Source organism: Eufriesea mexicana, unplaced genomic scaffold (assembly GCF_001483705.2).
Source record: "Eufriesea mexicana isolate 0111107269 unplaced genomic scaffold, ASM148370v2 scaffold202, whole genome shotgun sequence".
NCBI lineage: Eukaryota > Metazoa > Arthropoda > Insecta > Hymenoptera > Apidae > Eufriesea > Eufriesea mexicana.
Genome location: NW_016908372.1, coordinates 787,221 through 809,332, shown reverse-complemented (window position 1 = coordinate 809,332; position 22,112 = coordinate 787,221). Strand labels below are relative to the sequence as shown.

General features: G+C 32.2%; 2 protein-coding genes across 2 annotated transcripts in view; one reads left to right on the top strand and one right to left on the bottom strand.

The window, feature by feature from the left end:
* The first annotated feature begins 2,061 nt into the window (after positions 1 to 2,061).
* Positions 2,062 to 14,285, top strand: Ddc (aromatic-L-amino-acid decarboxylase). Its single transcript, XM_017911385.1, has 11 exons — positions 2,062 to 2,177; positions 7,636 to 7,725; positions 8,173 to 8,293; positions 8,473 to 8,586; positions 8,752 to 8,871; positions 9,264 to 9,393; positions 11,934 to 12,082; positions 12,525 to 12,636; positions 12,712 to 12,920; positions 13,160 to 13,360; positions 13,811 to 14,285. Exons 2-11 carry the CDS (start codon positions 7,646 to 7,648, stop codon positions 14,015 to 14,017), a joined length of 1,443 nt encoding a protein of 480 aa, XP_017766874.1. The 5' UTR covers positions 2,062 to 2,177; positions 7,636 to 7,645; the 3' UTR covers positions 14,018 to 14,285.
* Positions 14,286 to 18,887: 4,602 nt separating this feature from the next.
* LOC108555615 (spermine oxidase) overlaps positions 18,888 to 22,112 on the bottom strand; it is a 4,091-nt gene continuing 866 nt past the window's right edge. The window contains exons 3-7 of the mRNA XM_017911382.1: positions 22,079 to 22,112; positions 21,677 to 21,868; positions 20,279 to 20,604; positions 19,522 to 19,800; positions 18,888 to 19,060 (exon numbers count right to left, since the gene is read on the bottom strand). Of these exons, the coding sequence (XP_017766871.1) occupies positions 18,888 to 19,060; positions 19,522 to 19,800; positions 20,279 to 20,604; positions 21,677 to 21,868; positions 22,079 to 22,112 (1,004 nt within the window). The remainder of the gene's footprint in view (positions 19,061 to 19,521; positions 19,801 to 20,278; positions 20,605 to 21,676; positions 21,869 to 22,078) is intronic.

The following is a 22,112-nucleotide window of genomic DNA, read 5'->3' as shown; positions in this document are numbered from 1 at the left end:
GAGAAAACGCTTCGTCCACGGATAGTTACTCTTCAAAGCTACAGGTTTTTCCCTGTTTGGACAACTTGTTGAACGTCGAGTACTTTTACGAAATAGTGAATTGATCTTTTAATAATTTTATTTCTCGAATGGGTCTATTAGGCACGAGTTGGTTTGGTGTTTGTCTAAGATTTGTCAGTGACGGTTGTAATTAGATATAATCGGGAAGTAAACATAGTGTAACTTTGATATGGAGTTTGGTTACTAGTTCAAACTGTTTAATAAATTTTTGCGAATTTATGTAGTTGAGTCTATTTTTGTAACATTATATAGTTAAAGATATTTAATGACTTCTATTATTTGTAATGCATCATTTATAAATTTTATTATTTCTGTTATTATATTATAGATAATATAAAATATAATTTTTATTATTTATATATATTACTTTCAATTTAATTTAAACTTTGATATCATAAAATATTCATGCAATAATATTTCTTAATATTATTACCCTATATATTATTATTAATTAATTAATATTATTACCCTCTTATATTTCTTAATTAATCTATTACCCTATTTCGCAATTGACTTTGACATATTTACCGAATAGGTTAAAATAAATTTTCAATGACATAGTAACAACTCGAAATTATTATTTACATTTCCTTAATATTTAGTTTGTAAGCAATACTTTATCTTCGATTCTTATTTTATAATATCCAAAGGTACATACGGAAGAATATGAAAAGTGCATTTACGTGAAACATGTAAAGGACGAAGTTTAAAACAAAAGTTCATCCAGAATAAAAGTTACACCTTTCAAATAATCAAATTCCACTTGTACCTGATTTCGGATGACCTTCGTATCACATTCACTGACCGAGCTATTGTGTCTGCGCCATTGCAAACATGAAAGTAGAAACTGGTTGCAAGAACAAATAAATTTTGCATATAAAGGATAGAAGGAAAAACAGAAGTTTTGTCACAACACAATTTTATAAAATATCGCATGGATCGACGGAAACAGCACCGACTTCGAAAGTGTTAATTCGATTCCACCATTTGAATAGCGCCTTGATTTCGAACTTGAAATCAAGTTACAATTCGTCTCGCTACCACGGCCTTTGATTTTCCAAACGTCATTACGCTATTAGGGCTTATTAAGAAACATTCGCGTCCTACTTCGTTTACACTTTGCTGATCTTTCATCGCGATTTCGATGGCTTGTAACACAAAGGGCAAGCTTCAAAGAAAAAAATTTCGAAAAATATCGATTTAGTCTGATAATTCGTTTCTCACTAATTCAATTAATTTTTTTAAATAATATTTTAAATTTTTCAAAACCAAAACAAAAATCGCACACTTGTTCTACTCAAAATCCTCATTGAGTAGATCACGACACAATTTTATACACTACCCCTATTATTTCCATACCACTTCGACTATAATTATTTACTTTACTCAAACCATATCCAATTCTTCGTCTTCTTTTCCAATTAAAATTTTTAGAATGTACACTATATCGGTATGAAACGTCGGTAACATGTTTGCTACAAAATAATCAATATAAAGTACACATCTGTCTATACAGCAGATCGTTAGTGTTCCAGTACGAAAAGTAACCTTGCACAACACCGACGACAAATCCCATTATCCAACAAAACTCACCACCGATCCCAATCTTCCTCGCGCCTTCGATCCTTCCATCCCAACGAAATCCACCGTTAAATCGCAACAAAATTCACCCCAGTAACGACTCGGTCGGTAATCATCGCCGACAATGGTCGAGAAATCGCTCGGCTACGATCGAGCAATTAACGAAGTCGTTGATCGCGACTTCGCGTATCACGGCGAACTCTAATCAAAGTTCGACAGACTTGGCTCATCGATCTCTTTCGCTTGGAAAGCCGGATCGATCGGATCGCGAATTCAGGGACGAAGCGAGCGGATCTACCTGCGCAGCTGGCAATCGCGATCTGGTCGAAAGGATCCGACGAGCGGCGTGGCCTGGCTGCTGGGTGGGGTGGTACATAAAGCAACTCGACGTTCACGCGAGACGGCAATTTCACACGGACACTCGCGGACCGTGTACCGCTCGATCGTGATCGCGGATTTCGTCTAACTCGCCGCCAGCCGGATCCATGTGGATCGTCGACTGTCAAGTGACCGCATCGCGACTACGTTGTAACCTGGTACGTTCTTCTTGGCTTTCTCATACTCCTTCCCTTTGCACTCGAGGATCTGATTGTAAGGATCTAGCGAGTCCAGAGCTCTGATGAAATTTTATACGGTAACTTGGAAAGAGATCGTTTTTAAATTAAATCACAGAATTTTGTTATTTCATTGTGTTATTATGAACGTACTATCGATTATTGATCTCTGTCATTGTTAGAACTGATCGTGAGGATCGTCGAATGCAGAGGGTGGACACTAGGATTAATGATCTGTACCTGATTTGTAGTTTGTATTGTATTTGTAATTTGTGTAAATATTGCACGTTAGTGACGTTAATTACAGTGACACGATGAAAATGAAGGAATTGGTGATTGCGATTTTATTTGAGGAATTGCCGGTATTATTTTTCGTCCTTTTTTTATCAGAGGCAGATGTATATAAAAATGGAAGTCTGAGACGAGTCACTTTGACTGATTTGATAGTTTTAGTGTTAGGAGTAAGGGGGTTGGAGAAGGGGGTTATGGAGGATGAGGAATGGAATACATAAAATATATATCAAAATGAAAGACGTAAGGAATATTTGAAAGTGAGAATAGAATAAGGGAACTGATTTATTTGACTGATTGGAAATAGGATGTATAAAATATATAGTATTTAGTTGCTAAATAATATATATTTGTAGTAGATGGTATTGTTTTGTTTATAAAGAAACAGTTTTGTCTTGTCCCTTATTAAATGTAATTTGATTTCATGTTAATTGCAATTATGCAATTATGAATTATAAAATATGTAAAATATAATAGATATGAAGAACGAGAATATGACTTGGAAATGTTAATATAACTTGGAAACAATGATAGACATTTGGTTCATTTAAATATACAGGGTGTCCCATTTAAGTTGACATAACGAAAAATTCTATAGACAAATGGTTTAACAGTTCATACTTTTTAAAATATTTATGAGATTTTTCGTTATTTGGGATACCTTGGATATCATACTTTAGAACAAGGTAATGACTAATGGTATTAATCAGTGTATAATTAGAACTAGTCGGTATTTTGTATTCCAAAGTATGAAGTATAATCAAATTTTATTATACCATATCTTGACATGAATTAAAAGTGTAATTAATTTGCGCACTAATTGTTTAATGATTTGGATAAACTAGCAAGTTAATAACGAGGCACTTGGAACATAGCTAACGTCCTATCTCTTACAGTATCAAGTACGATAAAACAAGCGTTAGGCACTTATCATTTCCTTGATCGCGTCATAAATTCAATTATAAAACCAGAGAATGACTGAAGGTACGAAAGATATACCTGTCTTCGATTTTTGCGCAATAGTTTCGAATAACGTAAATTCCTTTGCATTCCACAGCGGCAATTAAACGTCTAATGTATTTCCCAATATTTTCCCATAGGAAAATAGAAATAGGTATTTCAGTAAATACACTGTGCCAGCTACAGTATCGTATATTTGTTATGAAGCACCTTATTCTGAAATTTTTATTTTAACGGGTGTTTCAATTTCCAGAAGAACGAAAATTCATATGCAATGAATAATTCGTAGTTTTTGCGTCAACAACTGTAATCAGACAGGCAAATGTATATACTGAAATAGTTGCATAAACTCACTCGTAAGTTATGTGTGATCAATGTTGTAATTTGTCGTGACTAATTAGAAAACACGCCAAGCATTATCGGGATAGAGTGAGGAAAATTTTTTAAACGATACGAGCACTAATCGTCTCGAAATAAGTAGCATTACGATACGAAAAACAACGTGACTAATAATCATGCGAGACATTCTGTGTATGTCAAATGTCAAGTTTATACGAGACTATGCATTGATATTTTGGAAAATCGTTATTAAATAATTTGACGTGTCATGCTTATAGTTTCCAATATTTGAAAAATACTGCAACAAACATTGTCAATTGTCTGAAATTTATTTTGGAACAATTAAGTGTCGAAAATTTTAACAGATCAATTTTGAAAATTAAAAATTGGAATAACAGAGATAAAAATTTTGACAATGGTGGAAGTGGAAATCACGTGAGGTTGTTAGAGATTATCTACCGCAAGAGGTCGCTCATGGATCATTTATCAGCTGACGACACGGCCTGAAGTTACATACAAAATCTGCCATTATCTTTTAACGCATCTGAAAATGACACGCATGGCTTTCAACAATGCACTTGTCGTATCTCAACGATATTTATTTGGAGAATATTAATGGTTGTACCTTTAAAAAAATTTTAGAAGAAATAATCAAATATCTTGATATTTGTCGAGGTTTCAAAAGACAGAAGTATACAGTAAATTAATATCACAGGAAAAACTCATTTGGATTGTTTAATAATTATTTACTACCCATGTACTTATTGCGAATTAATTTGGGATTTCTCATTGATGGAAATAAAATATAGAAAGTCTACAATTTATTAAAAAAGTTATTTTAATAAGCTAATTATTTTATGTAAATTTTGAAAGATTTAAATTAAATTTTTCCATTTTTACTGTTTCTATTAATTTTCTAAAATATCAGTTTTCGCTTGAACGAATTAAATTCAGAGTAATTAGAAATTGAAAGGTATAGGAGTTGAGTAATTCTCGTTGAGCAATTTGTGAGAAGAAATAAAAACCTGATTCTTGAACAAGAATATAATAACTGACCTTGTTCGATCACAACAGGAATTAAAGGAACGATAATCGGTCATGGTCGATATAGACCAAATATTACAAATTTAATTCACAGACTTTCGATTCATAAATATCATAATCTAAAAAACAATATTTAATTTAATTTTCTACAGCTTCTTCTTTCAGATCTTTTTTCGATTTTTATAGCTCTTTTTATAATATTTAATATAAAAAGAGAACAAAATTATTACATACGTATAGTTATGAATAGGAGTAATTTAGCTTGTATTAGTACTGCGACAAAAATAATCCGACAAAAATAATTTAAATATAAAACAGATGTTAATTAAAGTCATTATTAAAATTAATAAAATTACAACAAAATTTAAGCAACGTCCAGCATTGTTGAAATTTAAAGGGAAATTTTTATTGTAACGCTTTTACAATTATTGCAAGGTTTTGCGTAACAATTCCTGAGAACAAGGCCAATTTGCCTGAATTTACGTAATTCAAAGTTTTCCAAAGGAAGGATTTTATGAAACGATGAGACAAGTTACACGTGAAAGTGTTATAAGTTTACTTGTTCATCGATGAGGTTTCTAACCTTAAACAGTTAATGCACTTTTACGAGGAAATTCCCTGATTACGATTCCAATTCTGAGAATCTTTTGACGTCACAGTCGTGATCAGGGGAATACCCAAGGGATCCTGGTTTCTTTAACGTTCGAGGCAAATTCTTCATCGTTTCCTTCTTTCGTATGCAATGGATTATTGGTCTTGGTCACCGATATCTTTTTCGACAGCATACTGTATTAATCTTTAACAAAATGTAATAAAATAAAATTCATTGTTGTTGCCTATTTAACTTTAACTATTATTTTATTACACTAGACTTACACTGTCTGATAAAATTCTAGTAAAATTTGAGTGAAATTCTACTACCTAGTAAAAGTCAATTTTAAGGGAAAAATGAAATGTACATTCTAAAAATTGAAGACGACAGTACTTTCTATGTACTCTTTAAAATATTTTCTAAAACTATACGCCTAACACGAAATTTTTACTTCTGCATATTGAGAATTAAAAATAACGTATAACTGTAATTTGTATTAAAATGATTATTCGAATTATTAAATTATTTTTAAAATTTTTAAATTCAATTTAAAAGCGTTTAACTTTCATAGTGAAACAAATTACGAAGTTTCAATTTTAGTTTCGAGAATACTGTAAAGAATATCGTATCCAGAAACACAATTCTCCAAGAACATGTAACGAAATATCGGGTGTGTCATTACGTCCAACGCTGTGTAAATAAAAAGCAGTGTATGGCAAATCGTAAAGGGGAAAGGAACCGAACGAAACCTGCCTCACAAAATTGAGTCATGGCCATTATTTCTTCGCGACTCAACTTGTCTCCGTTCACGATGGAAACTCATTACAGAACAGATCAAATCTCTCCATCTCTTATTCACTATCCAGGGACGAAACACGTGTCGCTGTCTTCTACCTCGATTCTTAAGTCCCACATTCAAAAGACTAGAGTTGTCAATTATTGCATAGCGTGTATAGAACGCTGCCAATGACTCGAACGTTGTAACTCGAAGATCTGCATCACTGACCTCGAAGGATTTTCACGATACTCTGTTGCTAAGTCCAATGGCAGATCAAAATTATGATTTTGTAAATTTGGAAAGAAATAATTTCCATTTCAATAAATACCACGAAATTTTCTTCAATTTTAATTGAAATGCGGGGAAGATTGGATAATTTACAGAATTTAGAATCAAAATTTCTTAATCTTCAGGAATAAATTTCGGAGGAGAATAAATAAATAGATGAATAAGTTAATTTGAAAATATTTCTTTCTTGTCAAAATCAAGAATAGATAACGTGCCTATACTGCTAAATAAATTATTACACGTTGTTCCGAAATGTAGTATGATCGAAAATTTTATAAATAAATTTTGAAAGTACAACAATCATCTGAAACGAACATAGTAATAAAGAGTCCTGGAGAAAAAATAAAAAGTACGCAAAACACGATTGTTTCCAGTTGTTACTAATTTATACTACATAACGATTAGGATAATTGATTTTGTGATTTTCATATGATTAATAGTAATGATAGTACTGGCAGAGTGGTTCTGATTGCTATTGAATTTTTTATTCAAACTAATGACTGATAACAATAGATGAATAAAAAGACGTACAATAGTGTGAGCTCTAAATTGGATTTATGTACATCCATTACATTATTTAATAGAGATTATATCGAATGAATGAACAATCATCATAATTGCTCGTAACTATGATCAAGTAACAGGAGATAAAACTACTAGACACCTTACTATGACTTAAAAGAATTACAGCATCTGTATTTGTGAATTAAGATCATCGTACAATTAATTTACACCTACTTCTTTTCCATCAGATTGGTATTAAGCATTTGTCATAATACAAACTACATTGAACGAATTATTATTAGATTATTAATATAATTTCTATTATAAATTCAAATTAAATAAAATAATAAATAAAATTAGAATTAAATTGCAGTTTATAGTGTAAAATTATCTTCTTATCTAGTATTCCGAAGTATATGGAATCTTACATTTGCATGTAAAATTATTCAAAAGAAACGTGTTAAAGAAACAATAGCAATCGCTTTGTACACTATTGTTAACTATCGCAGATCATTATCTATTAGAATTGATCAATAAATTAAATTTCCATTGCACGAATGTATAAAATATCAGTAGTGGATGTAAAATAAAATCATAGTATCAAACCTAAGTACTTTAATTAAGAAAATTTTGGAATATTACAGGAAACATAAAATGGATTGCGACACTTTCAAGGAATTCGCCACGGAAATGGTGGAATACATTACTAACTACCTGGAGAATATCAGGGACAGGTGAATTTTCTATTATCTTTTTACACTATATCCTGTTTCATCGTCCTTCGTATTTTTTTAAGCCATTTCTGCGATGACTACCATTCAATGACACGTATTAATTCCCAACAATAAGCCTTTTTTAACTTTCAAGTTAGTCATACAACAATTTCACGAATGTCTTTATATAATTTCTAAAAAATTATGAAATATCATAAATATTATAAATACTAATCCATTTTGTCTTGTAATTGTGTTAAATTACTATTAAAGAATGCAGAAAGCAATTTTACAAATTTCATGAAAAATTTACTTCGATTTAATTCATCGTTCATGGTGTCCCGACCTTTCAGCTAGAAATAAAAAGATAAAGATAAAGATGCCTGATATAATTCGAGCTTTCTCCGGATTTCCGGAGCTCAAAACCCTTTTGATTTAAAATCAGTGTTAACGAAATATAATTTACAGGCGAGTACTGCCAACGGTAGAACCAGGTTACATGAAACCCCTTTTGCCAACCGAGGCTCCACAAAAGCCAGAAAGCTGGAAGGACATTATGACAGACATCGAAAGAGTAATAATGCCAGGTGTAAGTTAACTATAGTGTTAGATAAATATATAATATAATTTTATATCACGAATGATAAAATACCGAAAAATGCATATTACAGAATAATACAGAATATCAAATTATTTTTTTTTTTTTTTTTGACATACGAGTATTTTGAGTGATAAATTTTTATCGAACGACTATGATTTTTCTTGTAGGTTACTCACTGGCAGAGTCCGAAATTTCATGCGTATTTTCCCACTGCCCAATCATATCCAGGACTCGTTGCTGACATGCTTAGCGGTTCCATTGCGTGCATCGGGTTCTCTTGGGTGAGGATCAAATTTTAATTAAGAGATAATGCCTCAATATAATCCTTCGTACATTTAATTACCGTTCCTGCCTTTCCTGTTCAATCCTTTTATTTAATTCAAATTCGAATAATACGAAATACGTACATTTATAATGAATTTCTTAAATTAAATCTTCGTATTTAGATCTCAAGTCCTGCTTGTACCGAACTCGAGGTGATAATGTTGGATTGGTTGGGAAAAATGTTAGACCTACCCAAAGAATTTTTAGCTTGCAGTGGTGGCAAAGGAGGTGGTGTTATTCAGGTAATTTTCTTGAGAAAAATTAATCAATACTTTCCTAAATAAAAGAATTTATATTCTTCGGATAGTCAGAACAACCTAAATCACTATTCTCATAAAGTCTTTTTAAGTTCATTTAAAAATTTAACTCATTAATTTAAATTTCTTATTTAAAAAGATTTGAAATTTGTATTTTCCATGTGACATTATTTTCTTTTTTTGAACCCTTAAGGTGTAATCAGCCTATGAAATTGTCGATAAATATAAATTTTCTGCCAGATTCACCTGTTGCACGTCTATTCTGTCCCTTACCAAGAATCTTAATCTTTATCTTCGACCTGATCGATATTCCACGCGCAGCTCGGACATAGTTAACAACTCATAAATAGTAGTTAATGATCAATTTAACATTATAGGGAACTGCGAGTGAAGCCACTTTAGTCGCACTTCTCGGCGCCAAGGCTAGAAAAGTAAGGCAGGTCAAGGAACTGCATCCTGAGTGGACCGATAACGAAATTGTGGGAAAGCTAATCGCTTATAGTTCCTGTGAGTAATTGTTTCAAATATAATCTCAAGTTTACAAAATTATCAGTGTAGATTGTAATCGACGTGGATTGAAACTGTAATTATCGGTATAACTTGTAATAATGCATAAATGATATGATAATATGACTGGATTTCCAATCTTTTTTGCGAACATAATTAATCTTCGTTTAGATAATTAATCTTACGTATCATAATTTCGAAAATTCGAAATTTTCATAATTGAATTACTAATTTTAATATCCGAATAACAATTGATAAACTTTCATGCTTTCAACTACAAGTAAGAAATTCCATTTTTAATTGCTGATTCCAATTTTCAAAAAATCCTATTGTTAACTACTAATCTTAATTTTTAAGAAATTGTTATCTGTTATTACTGACTGTTAACTATTAACTATTCTCAACTACTAATTCTAATTCTCACAAAGTTCCATCGCAGCTACTGATCGTAATTTTTAAAAAATTCTATCAACTTTAAATTCCAATTTTACAAAAATCCCACGTTAATTACGAATGCCAATTTTCAATAGCTCACTTTAGAACGACGCATACTTTCAAAGCCACCCCTTAACAGCTCCGAATAATTCCATCGCGTAAATAGGTTTAAATCCTTTCACGACGTACATCGATTCTCTCCATTAGTGGAATATTCGGAAAAATAACACCGCGAATGGGATTGTCGATTAGATGGATAAAAATTCGAAGCCGTGCCCGACCGTGATTTCCTGTAAACAAGATTAACGATGACGTTGGCCGGCGCTCTTTAACATTTGACAAAGGCACGCGAGTCAGGGGGTGGGATGACAGGCCGAGTATGGGGTTGCGGCACTTCATCAGCCAGCACTTTGTCACCATGGCAACGCGTAATAACCACTCGAGTTATTCTGACCCTTGCCACCCATCGCCACCCATCGCCACCCATCATCACCCAACGCTACCCTCTCCACTGGCCTATATTCCTGATACCTTTTCTCCCTATTGGCACGTTGAATCGCAGAAACTCTGCTACTCGAAAGCCTTTCGTAATCTTTCATCCTCCACCGTAACTTTAAACGTAACACAATGTAAAAGAATACATAAAATTTGAAAAATTGTAACTGAAATTTATACCTTTTTCTTTTCCGCGTCGAGTTCTAAGTCACTGACGACTTCTTCAACGACTTGTATCTTTCCGTAGAGTTTAGCTTGTGAATGTCTGCATATAAACAGGTGGTTGGTAGTCATGTCACCTGTAAAACGACACGAGATATTTAATTCAAATATTTTCTTCTTCTTATTCCTTTCACGTCATACAAATAGTAAAGAAAGTATTTTCAAGGATATTAAATTTATTTATTTACTAAAAATATTAAAAATATTAATTTTTTACTATGAAGTTACGTATTTTTTTGTGTTTCGTCAGTCGATGCATTTTCGTACTCTCTTTGAAAAGGTTAAGTATGGAAATCGAGTAGTTGACGAGTGATGAATTTTTTCCCAAACGTCCATGTATTGTACATAGCACACTGATTGCATGGGCAATAAAATAAAAGAAGTACTTATCAGGAGAAAAGATGTGTCCCGTGGGATCGTGATTGTTCTCTATAAAAACTTCTTATCCAGTTTGTCTCCTTTTCCTCCTTTTTTATTTCGCTGGTAGTTAACCCCTTAGAGCGATCGTTACTGGTTATTGTGACGAGGAGATTGAAAATTGAAAGGAACCTTTGTTTCGTAAAATACAGAAGGCATATTGTTCGATAAATGGATTAATGTTTGAGTGGCAATGGCGTTTCAGGTGTTTGTACTCGAATAGAGTAATAGAGAAATAATAAATTGATTGATTTTTTGTTCGTAGAAAATGAAGGAGAAAAAAATGTTTCGAGGTTAAAGGCTGTGATTTAAAAGGAATTGAATTTGGTATTCTATTTGATCGTTGATTAAAATGAATTCTTACTTTTACTTCATTCGAACAGCTATAACAATAGATTTTGAGTAGATAAGATGATTTTCAAATTGAAATGAGACTAATTTATTTAAATATTTAAGAAATAACAAATTTATAAATACACAGTAAATAATTGTATTTAAGTACAATTATTAATAAACAAAATTTTCATTCGGTACAACTCACTAGAAATTAGGCAAATACAAATACTGTTGGATTGGAATAGGGACGGCCCTGAGAGAATGCAAAGAGTGTTTCGAACATGGTTGTAAAAGAATAAATACATAGCTTAGGCTAATACCTGTGAATGCGTGCAGAAGGGCGAAAGTGGCCGCGTGCAAGGACTGTTTATGACTGAGGAACTTTGGGTGAACGTAAGGAAATAAATTAGACGATTAGAATGTAAGAGAGTGAACGCGTAAGTAACCCCATACAATACACAAACAAATAAGAATGAATTCTTATTGCTTTATCGTTGCTTCTTTTATTCATATTGAGATCAATGAACTCTATCACTGTCATTATTTTATGGATCAGTATGTAATAAACAGATAATTATATAAATACAATAATATCGCAGGCAATGAATAATTAGTTTCACCAACTTATCATTCAGGTCAAGCACACAGTTCTGTGGAACGAGCTGGTCTTCTTGGAGGCGTAAAATTCCGCTTACTAGAAGTCGATTCGAAATACAAACTTCGTGGTGAGACATTAGCGGAAGCCATCCGCAAGGATAAAGAGCAAGGACTAATTCCATTCTACGTAAGTTTATATTCATTCACAAGTACATATATAAAATACATCCAACCTTCATTAACACGATTATTTTATCTTTTCTAATACTAAAGAAATAATTCATTTTATTGAAAAATAAAATACTTCGCTCAAGTTCACCATTAGACTAAATACCATTTAACGCTAAATTACAATTTACAAATTTAAAAATTAATAATACTAGAGGCGTGCAAGAACCTGAAATATTGGGTCGGGTCGGGTCGAGAACACGAAATTTTTTCGCGATCGAGACGGCTAGCTGAAAATTCTGATAACACGCTAATCATTTATATTCACAGCTCTAGTTAGTTCTATATTAGAATCTATGAATTAAAATTGAGAGCTTTACAATTCATAAATTAAGAAATTAAAAATTAATCGTAATACTCGAAGTATTAATTAAAAATCTTACCGATGGATTATTTTACAGGTCGTCGCGACATTGGGAACAACATGCTCTTGTGCATTCGACCGTCTCGATGAACTGGGTGTGGTTGCAAATCGCGAGAACGTTTGGTTGCACGTCGATGCGGCATATGCTGGTAAATTAATCGACAAATCGTTTGATAAATATATGGCCAAAGTCGGAATATATTTATCCAATTATTTCCTTTCAGGTTCCTCCTTTATTTGCCCGGAATTTAGATATTTAATGAAAGGCACCGAATTAGCAGATTCATTCAACTTCAACCCCCACAAATGGATGCTGGTGAACTTCGATTGTTCAACGATGTGGCTGAAAGATCCAACTTATGTCATTAATGCTTTCAATGTGGATCCTCTTTATCTGAAACATGACATGCAACAATCTGCTCCAGATTATAGGGTAAATTAATTCATCTGCAACGACTATAATTGGTTTAACAGTCTGAGATCATAATTCGTCACATGATTATAATCTAGTTGTTGCTATTACTCGTTGAAAAAGATAAAAATAGCGATATCACTTTCCAGTCAATATTTATCTTCATTACTTGCGCGAAGTTTGAAACTATTGTTCATTTTTATACGAAAGCAAAAATTTGGTAATATTTAGTGAGAGTGAAATCCTTTTTTTGAATACAGCACTGGCAAATTCCACTTGGGCGAAGATTCAGAGCACTGAAGCTATGGTTCGTCTTGAGGATTTATGGTGTGGAGAATCTTCAACGATATATCAGAAGCCACGTTGCACAAGCTCATGAATTCGAAGCGATGGTCCTCTCCGATTCACGATTCGAAATTGTCGCGGAGGTAGTATTGGGACTCGTTTGTTTTCGATTAAAGGTAAACGCCATTTTCACTAAATTGCATGTAATTTTCTTACCCGTGACTGTGATCATGATTAAATCACCAAATTTTTGTTGATAATCTCTCAACATTTTGTCCATTTTTATTTATTATTTTTTAATCATACCACAACACAATCTTCCAATTAATAAATTTAACAAATTTAATAATTTTCCATTGATAAATTAAAAAATGTTCCATTTACAAGCAGAAAAATATTTCCCATCGAAAAATTGTAATACCTTGATCATACTTAAGTTTAAAAATATTTCCATTATGATACTTAAGGTGTTTGTTCATTTTTTAATTAAACAAAATTTCCAATTAATTAGTAAATCTGAGGAATATTTTCTAGATATTAATATTACACGCGATAGAAGAATATTTTTAATTAAACGACGGAAATATAAAATACACCGCTGTAACGACACATGAAATCATTCGCAGGGATCGAATGACATAAACGAGGCGCTATTGAAGAGAATCAACGGGGCCGGAAACATTCATTTGGTACCCTCGAAGATAAGCAACACGTACTTCCTGCGATTCGCAATCTGCTCGCGATTCAGCGAGAGCAAAGACATCCAAAGCTCCTGGAATGAGATAAAGCTCAGAGCAGACGAGGTCCTCGAGGAGCAATCGGTTTCTAAGTGATGGCGGGCTCAGATAGCTCGTGGTTGCCGATCCTTGGCGCCTGCAACCTGCAATCAATCCTAGACTTCTAGCTGTCCGGCAGTTGAACCATAAGCGATGCCAGGTCAAAACCTGTTGCGAGATCTTTTCTATTATCTTTAGATACTTTACCCGTCAGAGAATCGATCTTATCTTATTTATTTGAATACATCGAATTTCATTTTTCAAAAAAATTGAAAAAAATGCAAGACAATTGAGCGATAATTGGCGAGAAAATAATACATATTTATGAAGCACAAGAACGCAGATTTGAGACAAAGATACAAAATTTATTACATATATTTTCATAATTTATATTTCATCAAAATTTATACATAGTTCCTATTCAGTTATAGACGTTGATTAACGAATAATATATTATTCGAAAATAATATATTCTTATTCGAAAATAATATATTATTTTCATGCCGGAATTTTTGTCAAATTAAACAAATTAAATGAATATTTGTTGAAATACCAAGAGATTATTGGTTATAATATGATTTCATTCGAATCTTGATGACCTGTTTCGTTAAATTGGTCCTAGGTTTATCTTGCTTCTCTTATTTTTAACTTGGAGTTTCGTGGTCTGTTCTTGTAGCTTAATTTATGTATTGTATCTCAATTTTAAGGTCAAGCTGTGTATGTAAGTATGATTCGACATAGAGTGATGTTGAATGAAGATTGACCTGTTTAGAGACTTGTTAAATACGTAGGAACTATTAATTCGAGGTTTCTATGACGATTTCTCAGAATAATTGGAGCTGCGTGCTTTCATGGTTGGGACCGAAAAGATAGCAGTTGAAAATATGACTGACGGTTTCTTGGCGTTATTATCAACGTTGATTGGTTTTCAACATAATATTCTGCCAAAAATCGTGAATTGTGAATCGACAGTCATCAATCTTTCGTTATAATATCGTTCTAGGCAGAATTAGGGATTATTCTAATTGCACCATCGACTAAGAACTTTGACTGTTATAACGAAACACGATTTGTTATAATGTTGAAGTCTTGTGAAATCAAATTCATCACCAATGAACAAATATAACGTGAAATTTTCAATAATTGAGTAACCATTCACGATAACGTGGAATTTATTTTTACTTCGTCTAGTATTATCTTAAAAATACATTTTTAAGCCCTTGCACTAAGATATAATTATGAAAAATTGAAGTATTTAATTTTAGTTAACCATTATATACCTATTCCATCCACGATGAATTAGACAATTATTTTATAAGTTCCAAGAATTTTGTGCACGTTGAAACGTATGTACGAAATATATTTGTAGTCACGTGATTAGTCATGAAATTTGACACGAGGGATTCATGACGAGCTAGACTAATTATATAAACTTCAATGTCTACGTCCATAATGTTCGCATTTCGTTGAAAATTTCTTCTTATCTCTGTACCAAAAATACTTCTCCACTTTCGAGGGTAGCAACGAAGGAGGGATTGAGAGGTCGATGACATATGCAAGAGAATACCGTGATTCACACTTATATCGTCGACGAATAGCCGAGGATCTGAGAAATTCGTCGATCATGCCCAACATAAGAAACAAGCCAAAGATCGTTTTTCGACTGCCGTTCCACGCTAGCAAGCGCATAATTCTCTGTAAACGCAGTATCACGTGTCGCCTTGTGCCACTTTCTAAACGCATAGCTAACGTTCCTTAGATCCATTAGATCGCTTTCTTCGACTAGCAAGGCAGACATCGTACGTGTATGTATCTTTAGCTACAATTACGCAAGTCTTGGCACCGGTGTATACTCTCGATATGCCTGTTACATTTAGAGAATTTGCCGTGTATTTTAAAATAATCTAGCGAATATCGTAGAGTAATTTAAATCGTTTCGTTCTATGATATATGTGACGAATGTTTTTCGCTGAATTTATAATAATTGATAATTGTGTCGAAGGTAATTATGTTGGAGATCGAAGAAATCGACAGTGAACGATGAGATATCGAAGACTTTTGTCATTCGTTTAGCTACTTCGGGAAAATATATAGTATTAGTATTGTATCATTGAGTTGTATTCGTGTCCGACATATGTAGGAACGATGTAGATATCGTAGCTGACATCGACTATAATGTAAGGTATGAATTATTATTAATTTCTGAACAATTCGATCGTGTCTCAAGCAATAAGGTTGTGTTTTCATATGGAGAACATTCAAGTGTAATTTGAGAGAATGATGATGATTTTTCTGATGTTTCTCGTGTTATTGACGTACTTCTGTTCTTTGAAGGAGAAAGTATTATTCTTGGACAATTACTCTTACTTTTTTAATAAAGAAAACCGTTCATTTTATTATTATACTTTGTTAGATACTATAAACATGTTGGAAACTCTTGATTGGTGTATTTGTATATCGTCTTTTAATATTTCTGTATACTTTCTTATTCGACTAGACAGATAGAATATGAAAAGAACCCCCGATGTGCGTGAAAAATAAAAGATTCGAAATAGTATACCTTTAACTGGTGAAAAGTGAAATAGGAAACGTTAAAAAAGGACTATTTTAATTACAGTAAATGAAAAATGAAAAAAAAAAAGTGAAGTACTATTCTTTTATTCGTAAATTGCTATTTTTCGTGTAATTTAAATATTTTAAATATAAATGTATATTATTTTGAAATATCTTCTTCGAAAAGCATCTGCCATGTTTTATGTGGATTATGCTTTATACTTGGAATTATTGTTTGTGAATAATAAATATTTGGAGAATGTTCTGCGGTAGAAAAGATTAAGGAAAGTTAAATAAATGTTCCATGTGGTGCATAACATACGTGTAGCAACGTGCTTTAATTTGTTGAGAAATATGTCCCAGCATGTACGTAGAAGGTAATATTGCATAAAATGATGTGGTAGATCCGTATATTAAACCTGAATTGTATTCAGAAGTGGATGGATACAAGAGTATTTGTATAATCATACGTTAATTCTTTTGTATATTTTTAATCTTCCTTTTTAAATTAAATTTTATACTTCGCTAAATTATTTAAAAGTTATATCATGAAACGAACATAATATGTGCTACATATTTGTGTTCTGTCCAACTGATCTGATCTTACATATATTAATCGTGAAATTCTATGTAATATATTTATGTTGTAAATAAGTTATATATATAATAGTTATAAGTATACAGTATGTATCTATGTAACATATCTTTGTCTTCCTCTTCTATGCAAGTCATCTTTGTTCCCCAATATTATATTTATTTGCCATAATCGTACTCGAGCTATGAGTGAATGGATACTTGCATTCGAATTTCTATGCAATTAATCTCATTTTTAATTATAACTACGAAACAAATTATAAAATTTGTAATAAAAGCAAATCGAGGAAACATTATTGAAAGGATATCCAAATATTAAAGATATTATACTAGATAGTTATAGAAGTGTCGTGATTATTATTAATTTATATTTAATAACTAAATATTACAGATTACTTTAACTGTATCGTACGAAGAACTCATAATTTTTCTATAGTTTTGCAATAGTAATTTTATAATCGAGAATACACAATTTCTAAAAATTTCCCATAATTAAGAATGAAATAAAGAATTTCGAGTACAGTTATGGCATTTTTATCATAACGTAGTACTGCAACTGGGACAATAAATAGATCTAGAATTACTTTGCACTGTTGGGTCTATCGAACGAGCAAACGTTCTTAAACATAACTGTGAAATTTGTAAACATTGCTATATGCACTGGTTGATACAACGCACATTATATAATTTATCTTTATACACGTTTATATCGCGAATGATATGTCGGAATATAAAAATAATCGCAGTAACTAGAAGGTACCATTTCTTGGTAACGAATATATTTCAAAATATATAATAGCAGCGAAGATCTTGTATTAGGAAAAAATAAATATAACAAAGCTGTTAATTCCACGTTAAAAGAAACGAATGTAAATGACCATTGTTGTTAATACTTATGACTCGTAAGAACGTTTCCTCGGTGCAATAACATGGATTGCTGTTAAATGGGACCAACGGAAAGTAATAAAAGAAAATAACTGTATGTACGTTCGTACCTGTTATGTCGATATGTAAAGAGTCTGTTTGAAATATCTCTTTCCTCTTTTGAGACGAACAACTCGTTAAAATAAGTATGTAAATGTTTATCGTATTAAATGTTGAAGGTATCTATTGAGACTTATCGTTATAACAATGTTGGCGCAATAAACCATATACTGAGTGTAATTACTTTCATCAGTCACCGTAGATATTTAATTCTTCTCAAGAAACATGGGTTTATCCTAATATTTTCGGAATTTAATAATTAGTAAGTATTAGTAGTAATTGTTATATGATTTTAATTAGATATTTTACTTGTAATGTGCGCGGTATATAAAACATTTTGAATATTAAGTGTAGTCTTAGTATTATATTTTTAACAATCATTGCTGATTAAATCATAGAAATTAAAAACCCATATTTCTCGTTAGATAAAAACTGCAATGAAGTAGATTAATATTAATGAAACAAACTAAACATCAAGTTTGAGGAACAAAATCGTATTAAAATGTATACTCTTTATTAAGATCAACAGCTTATGGTGTAAAGGTGCAACAAAAATATACGTTACAACGATCCAAAATATAATTACCAAATGCAAAAGATGATACGCAAATATTTGTTCGAAAACTTTCAAGATAATTCATCGCTTCGTGTCTTATATAATATAAAATTATCAATGTTCCATTTTCGTCGAATTTTGTGAACAAAAGCCATTTACGTGTACTTGGACAAAAGACAGGTACAGTTTTACTGTGACATGTACCAATTTATTCATAGTATCACGAAATTATAAACGATCTTAGCTGTTATCGGACGACTTTTTTGGTGGACCACCGAACCGTTTCGTTAGTTGAATTATTCTTTCTGCCTCGCGAATACCACTCAATCTGGCGCCATGCACTGTGCTATAATGTCCTGGAATTGTGGCTTCTCCAGCGAATAAAAGGATAGGTGGTATAGGTTCACAGGTACCTGGGAAAAAATATCGAAAACAGAAAGGAAAAAAAGACAGAAGAAATTAGTTTAAAATAATTGAAACAATTTCTTTCAAATTTTAAACAATTAAAAAAAGATTTTCCAATGTTAAAGAATTTAAAAATTTATTTTAATTTTAATAAAGAATAAAAATTAAAATTAAAAAAGACTTAATTTTTTGGTAACATAAAATAATTTTAAAAAATGAAAGAAGATCTAGGAAGATCAGTGAAATAATTACTGTCATCAGCTAGAAGAGAAGAAAGTCGAAATGAAAAGTGAAAGACAAAATATATTATCCATAATTGTTAATTAATAGCGAAGAATAAAATATTCGAATTTAAAATACGTATTTTAATACGAGCAAAATAATCTGGAAGATCGAAAAATTGAGTAAATTTCTTTGGAAATTCTTTAACAATCGACTTTAAAGAATAAAAATTATTTTCTTTGCATACCTGGCAATGGACTGGCTAAATCACATTGGTGTCCAACGGTACTGTCCATTCCCATATAACTATACGAACCAGCAAAGTATTGATCCATGCACCATTTGCTTCTGAGAAGATTTGCTGGATAGGGAAGCGTAGGATCACCAGTAAATTGTCGAAGAACTCTTGTTATCGACTCCACGACCTCTTCATCGGAGCACAATTCCATATCCGCTGCTTCCCGGCCGCAAACCCATGCGCATAAAACATGCTGGGAAGTCGATAATTCCTCTATATTTGAAATTCCTAAGATATTTCAAAACGTTAATTACTCATCCAGTAGAGAAACGTAATACGCCTATTTATAAAATTCCTCAAAATAAGTAGACATTAAATTACAAATAATCAAGTAAAATTCAAGACCATATATAACTTAACAATATTCATAAAAAGATCTACAGATTTCTGAAATAATAATACTATTGATGCATATTTTACCTATATTCAATTTCTCATATTACTTTCTCAACTCGACTAAATAAAATAAAATATATTTACTCGCTATGTCGAATTTAAGTAAAACTAACATTTGCAGTTTCATCTCCTTAATTACTGCGATTGGACCAAAGGTCAATACCGGAAGCATGAAACCGATTAATCGCACGCTTTTTACCATTCACTGTTAATTTCACTTTTAGCTCGTCATAGCTTCACGATGAGTCGACAATATTTTCGTCAAGTTTCCAAACCACCTGTCACTGTCATATCGTGAGAGAAGTAGTACCTTTCACCCAGTCGCATCTGTCAGCGAGTTCATCGGCTGACCAAGCCAGTTTGATGCCGCCTTCTTTCCAAACCCAGAACGGCCTCGCGTATTCCAGAAACAGTTTATTAACGTATCCATATCCTAATTTGCAAATGGCTTCGACTTTCTCCGCGGGCAAGGCTGGACAGAAGAGTTTGTCGTGCTGGTGCTTCAAAACACCGAGAGACATGGTGACAATCACGTAATCGGCTGGATACTCTTGGCCATCGCAACACTTCACTACTGCTCGAGGACAGGAGTCATCTATGGCCCCCCATCTGATACAACTTACTGGCTTGCAGTATCTGACACAGAAAATACATATATATCTTTTTTTTTTCAAATCTTGTAATTTAATATAAGCATATGAAATATGAATTTCATTTATAATTATCGTTGAATACATAAATATATATTTATATACTTCTTTCTAATTTTGTCATTCGTGAATTTATATTCTGCTATTGCATGAAATGATATTACGTAGGAATTGTGTTCGTCTCAATAAATGATGCTATATTGCGAATAAAAAATATTAAGAATCACATTTAACAAAATTTTTTCGATATTAATTACCAAATGATTTATCTCGCCATGAGATATATATATCACCGTTTCCAGTTAAACAGAACACTTCGCATATATGATATAAAAAAATATACATTTTTGTGAACTGTTGGAATAATATTCGTGAATGATTAAATGGAGTCCATATTCGAATAATCTATGGTAATTTAATAGGCGGTCGACTTCGATAAATCGAATTTCGAGGTAATCGCGATAAAACATTCTTATATCTAAAATATGTAGAGCAAATTTTGGAAATGTATCTTAGAATAGGTATCTTAATAATAAAGTTATGAAATGAATATGGGACCATGAATACTTGTGAATATTAATGGAGAATATGGACAGAAAGAAATTTTGGTACAAAAAATACAATAAGAACTTAAATTCTATGATAAAAGTACGAATAGGTACGAAAAAATTTACTATTATGAAAGTTTCATAGAGAAGATAGAGTTTCACGGTTGATAAAATTAATTCTGTAACTGACGTCTATTACTAATAATACGATTAATGAATCTAAGTACAACCTGATCATGCTTCATCAAATGTTCAATGTACCTCGAGCTCTATCAATTCAATTTTGAAAATCTATCTTAAGCCTAATATTATGGTATTGCAATTGCCAAGGAGGGCTGATTGACATATTCTACCAAAAATAAATAATGAACATTTCCTTAGTATGAAAACAAAAAAAGTAATTAAAATATGAAAATTAATTTCTACATAAATAAATACCTACGAGTAATATTTTATTTTTATTAGAAAATAATTTTCCCGTAGAGATATTTATTATAGCGTTTAACCTACTTGAGTGAACAATTCGGCAGATCACGTAACAGAGGTGCAAGCACCCCGACGTATCCAAGAGGCACCCTCACGTTTCCGCCAGGTATCTCGATGTAACTTCCGAACTGATCAGCGGAAACTAACGACAGATCATCGCCACAACGACATCTCACGCAATTCGTCATTCCGTACATCACCCTGGCTGCGTCGTATCTAAAAAGGAAAAATCGCCAAGGGTATCGAAGGAGAACAGTTTGCGTTATCGTGTCGTTAAAAACGCAGTGATGTAACGTAATACCACTATAAAATGTAACAAACATTTGCAACTAATTTAAATAGCGTGTGATAACATTTAAAAGACTATTTTGCAACTACTTTTACATCACTGCCGATAAAGTTTGCAGTTGACCTGGACAACTGTACCGTTGCTCCTCCGGGAAATTGTGGAGCTCCTGCT

What these genes read in the sequence shown, in the direction of transcription:
- Ddc (XM_017911385.1), top strand. Translation starts at nt 7,646, where the DNA reads ATGGATTGCGACACTTTCAAGGAATTCGCCACGGAAATGGTGGAATAC. An exon ending in CGTGCATCGGGTTCTCTTGG is followed by an intron (nt 8,587 to 8,751) that starts GTGAGGATCAAA and finishes CTTCGTATTTAG; the next exon opens with ATCTCAAGTCCTGCTTGTAC. An exon ending in AAGGACTAATTCCATTCTAC is followed by an intron (nt 12,083 to 12,524) that starts GTAAGTTTATAT and finishes ATTATTTTACAG; the next exon opens with GTCGTCGCGACATTGGGAAC.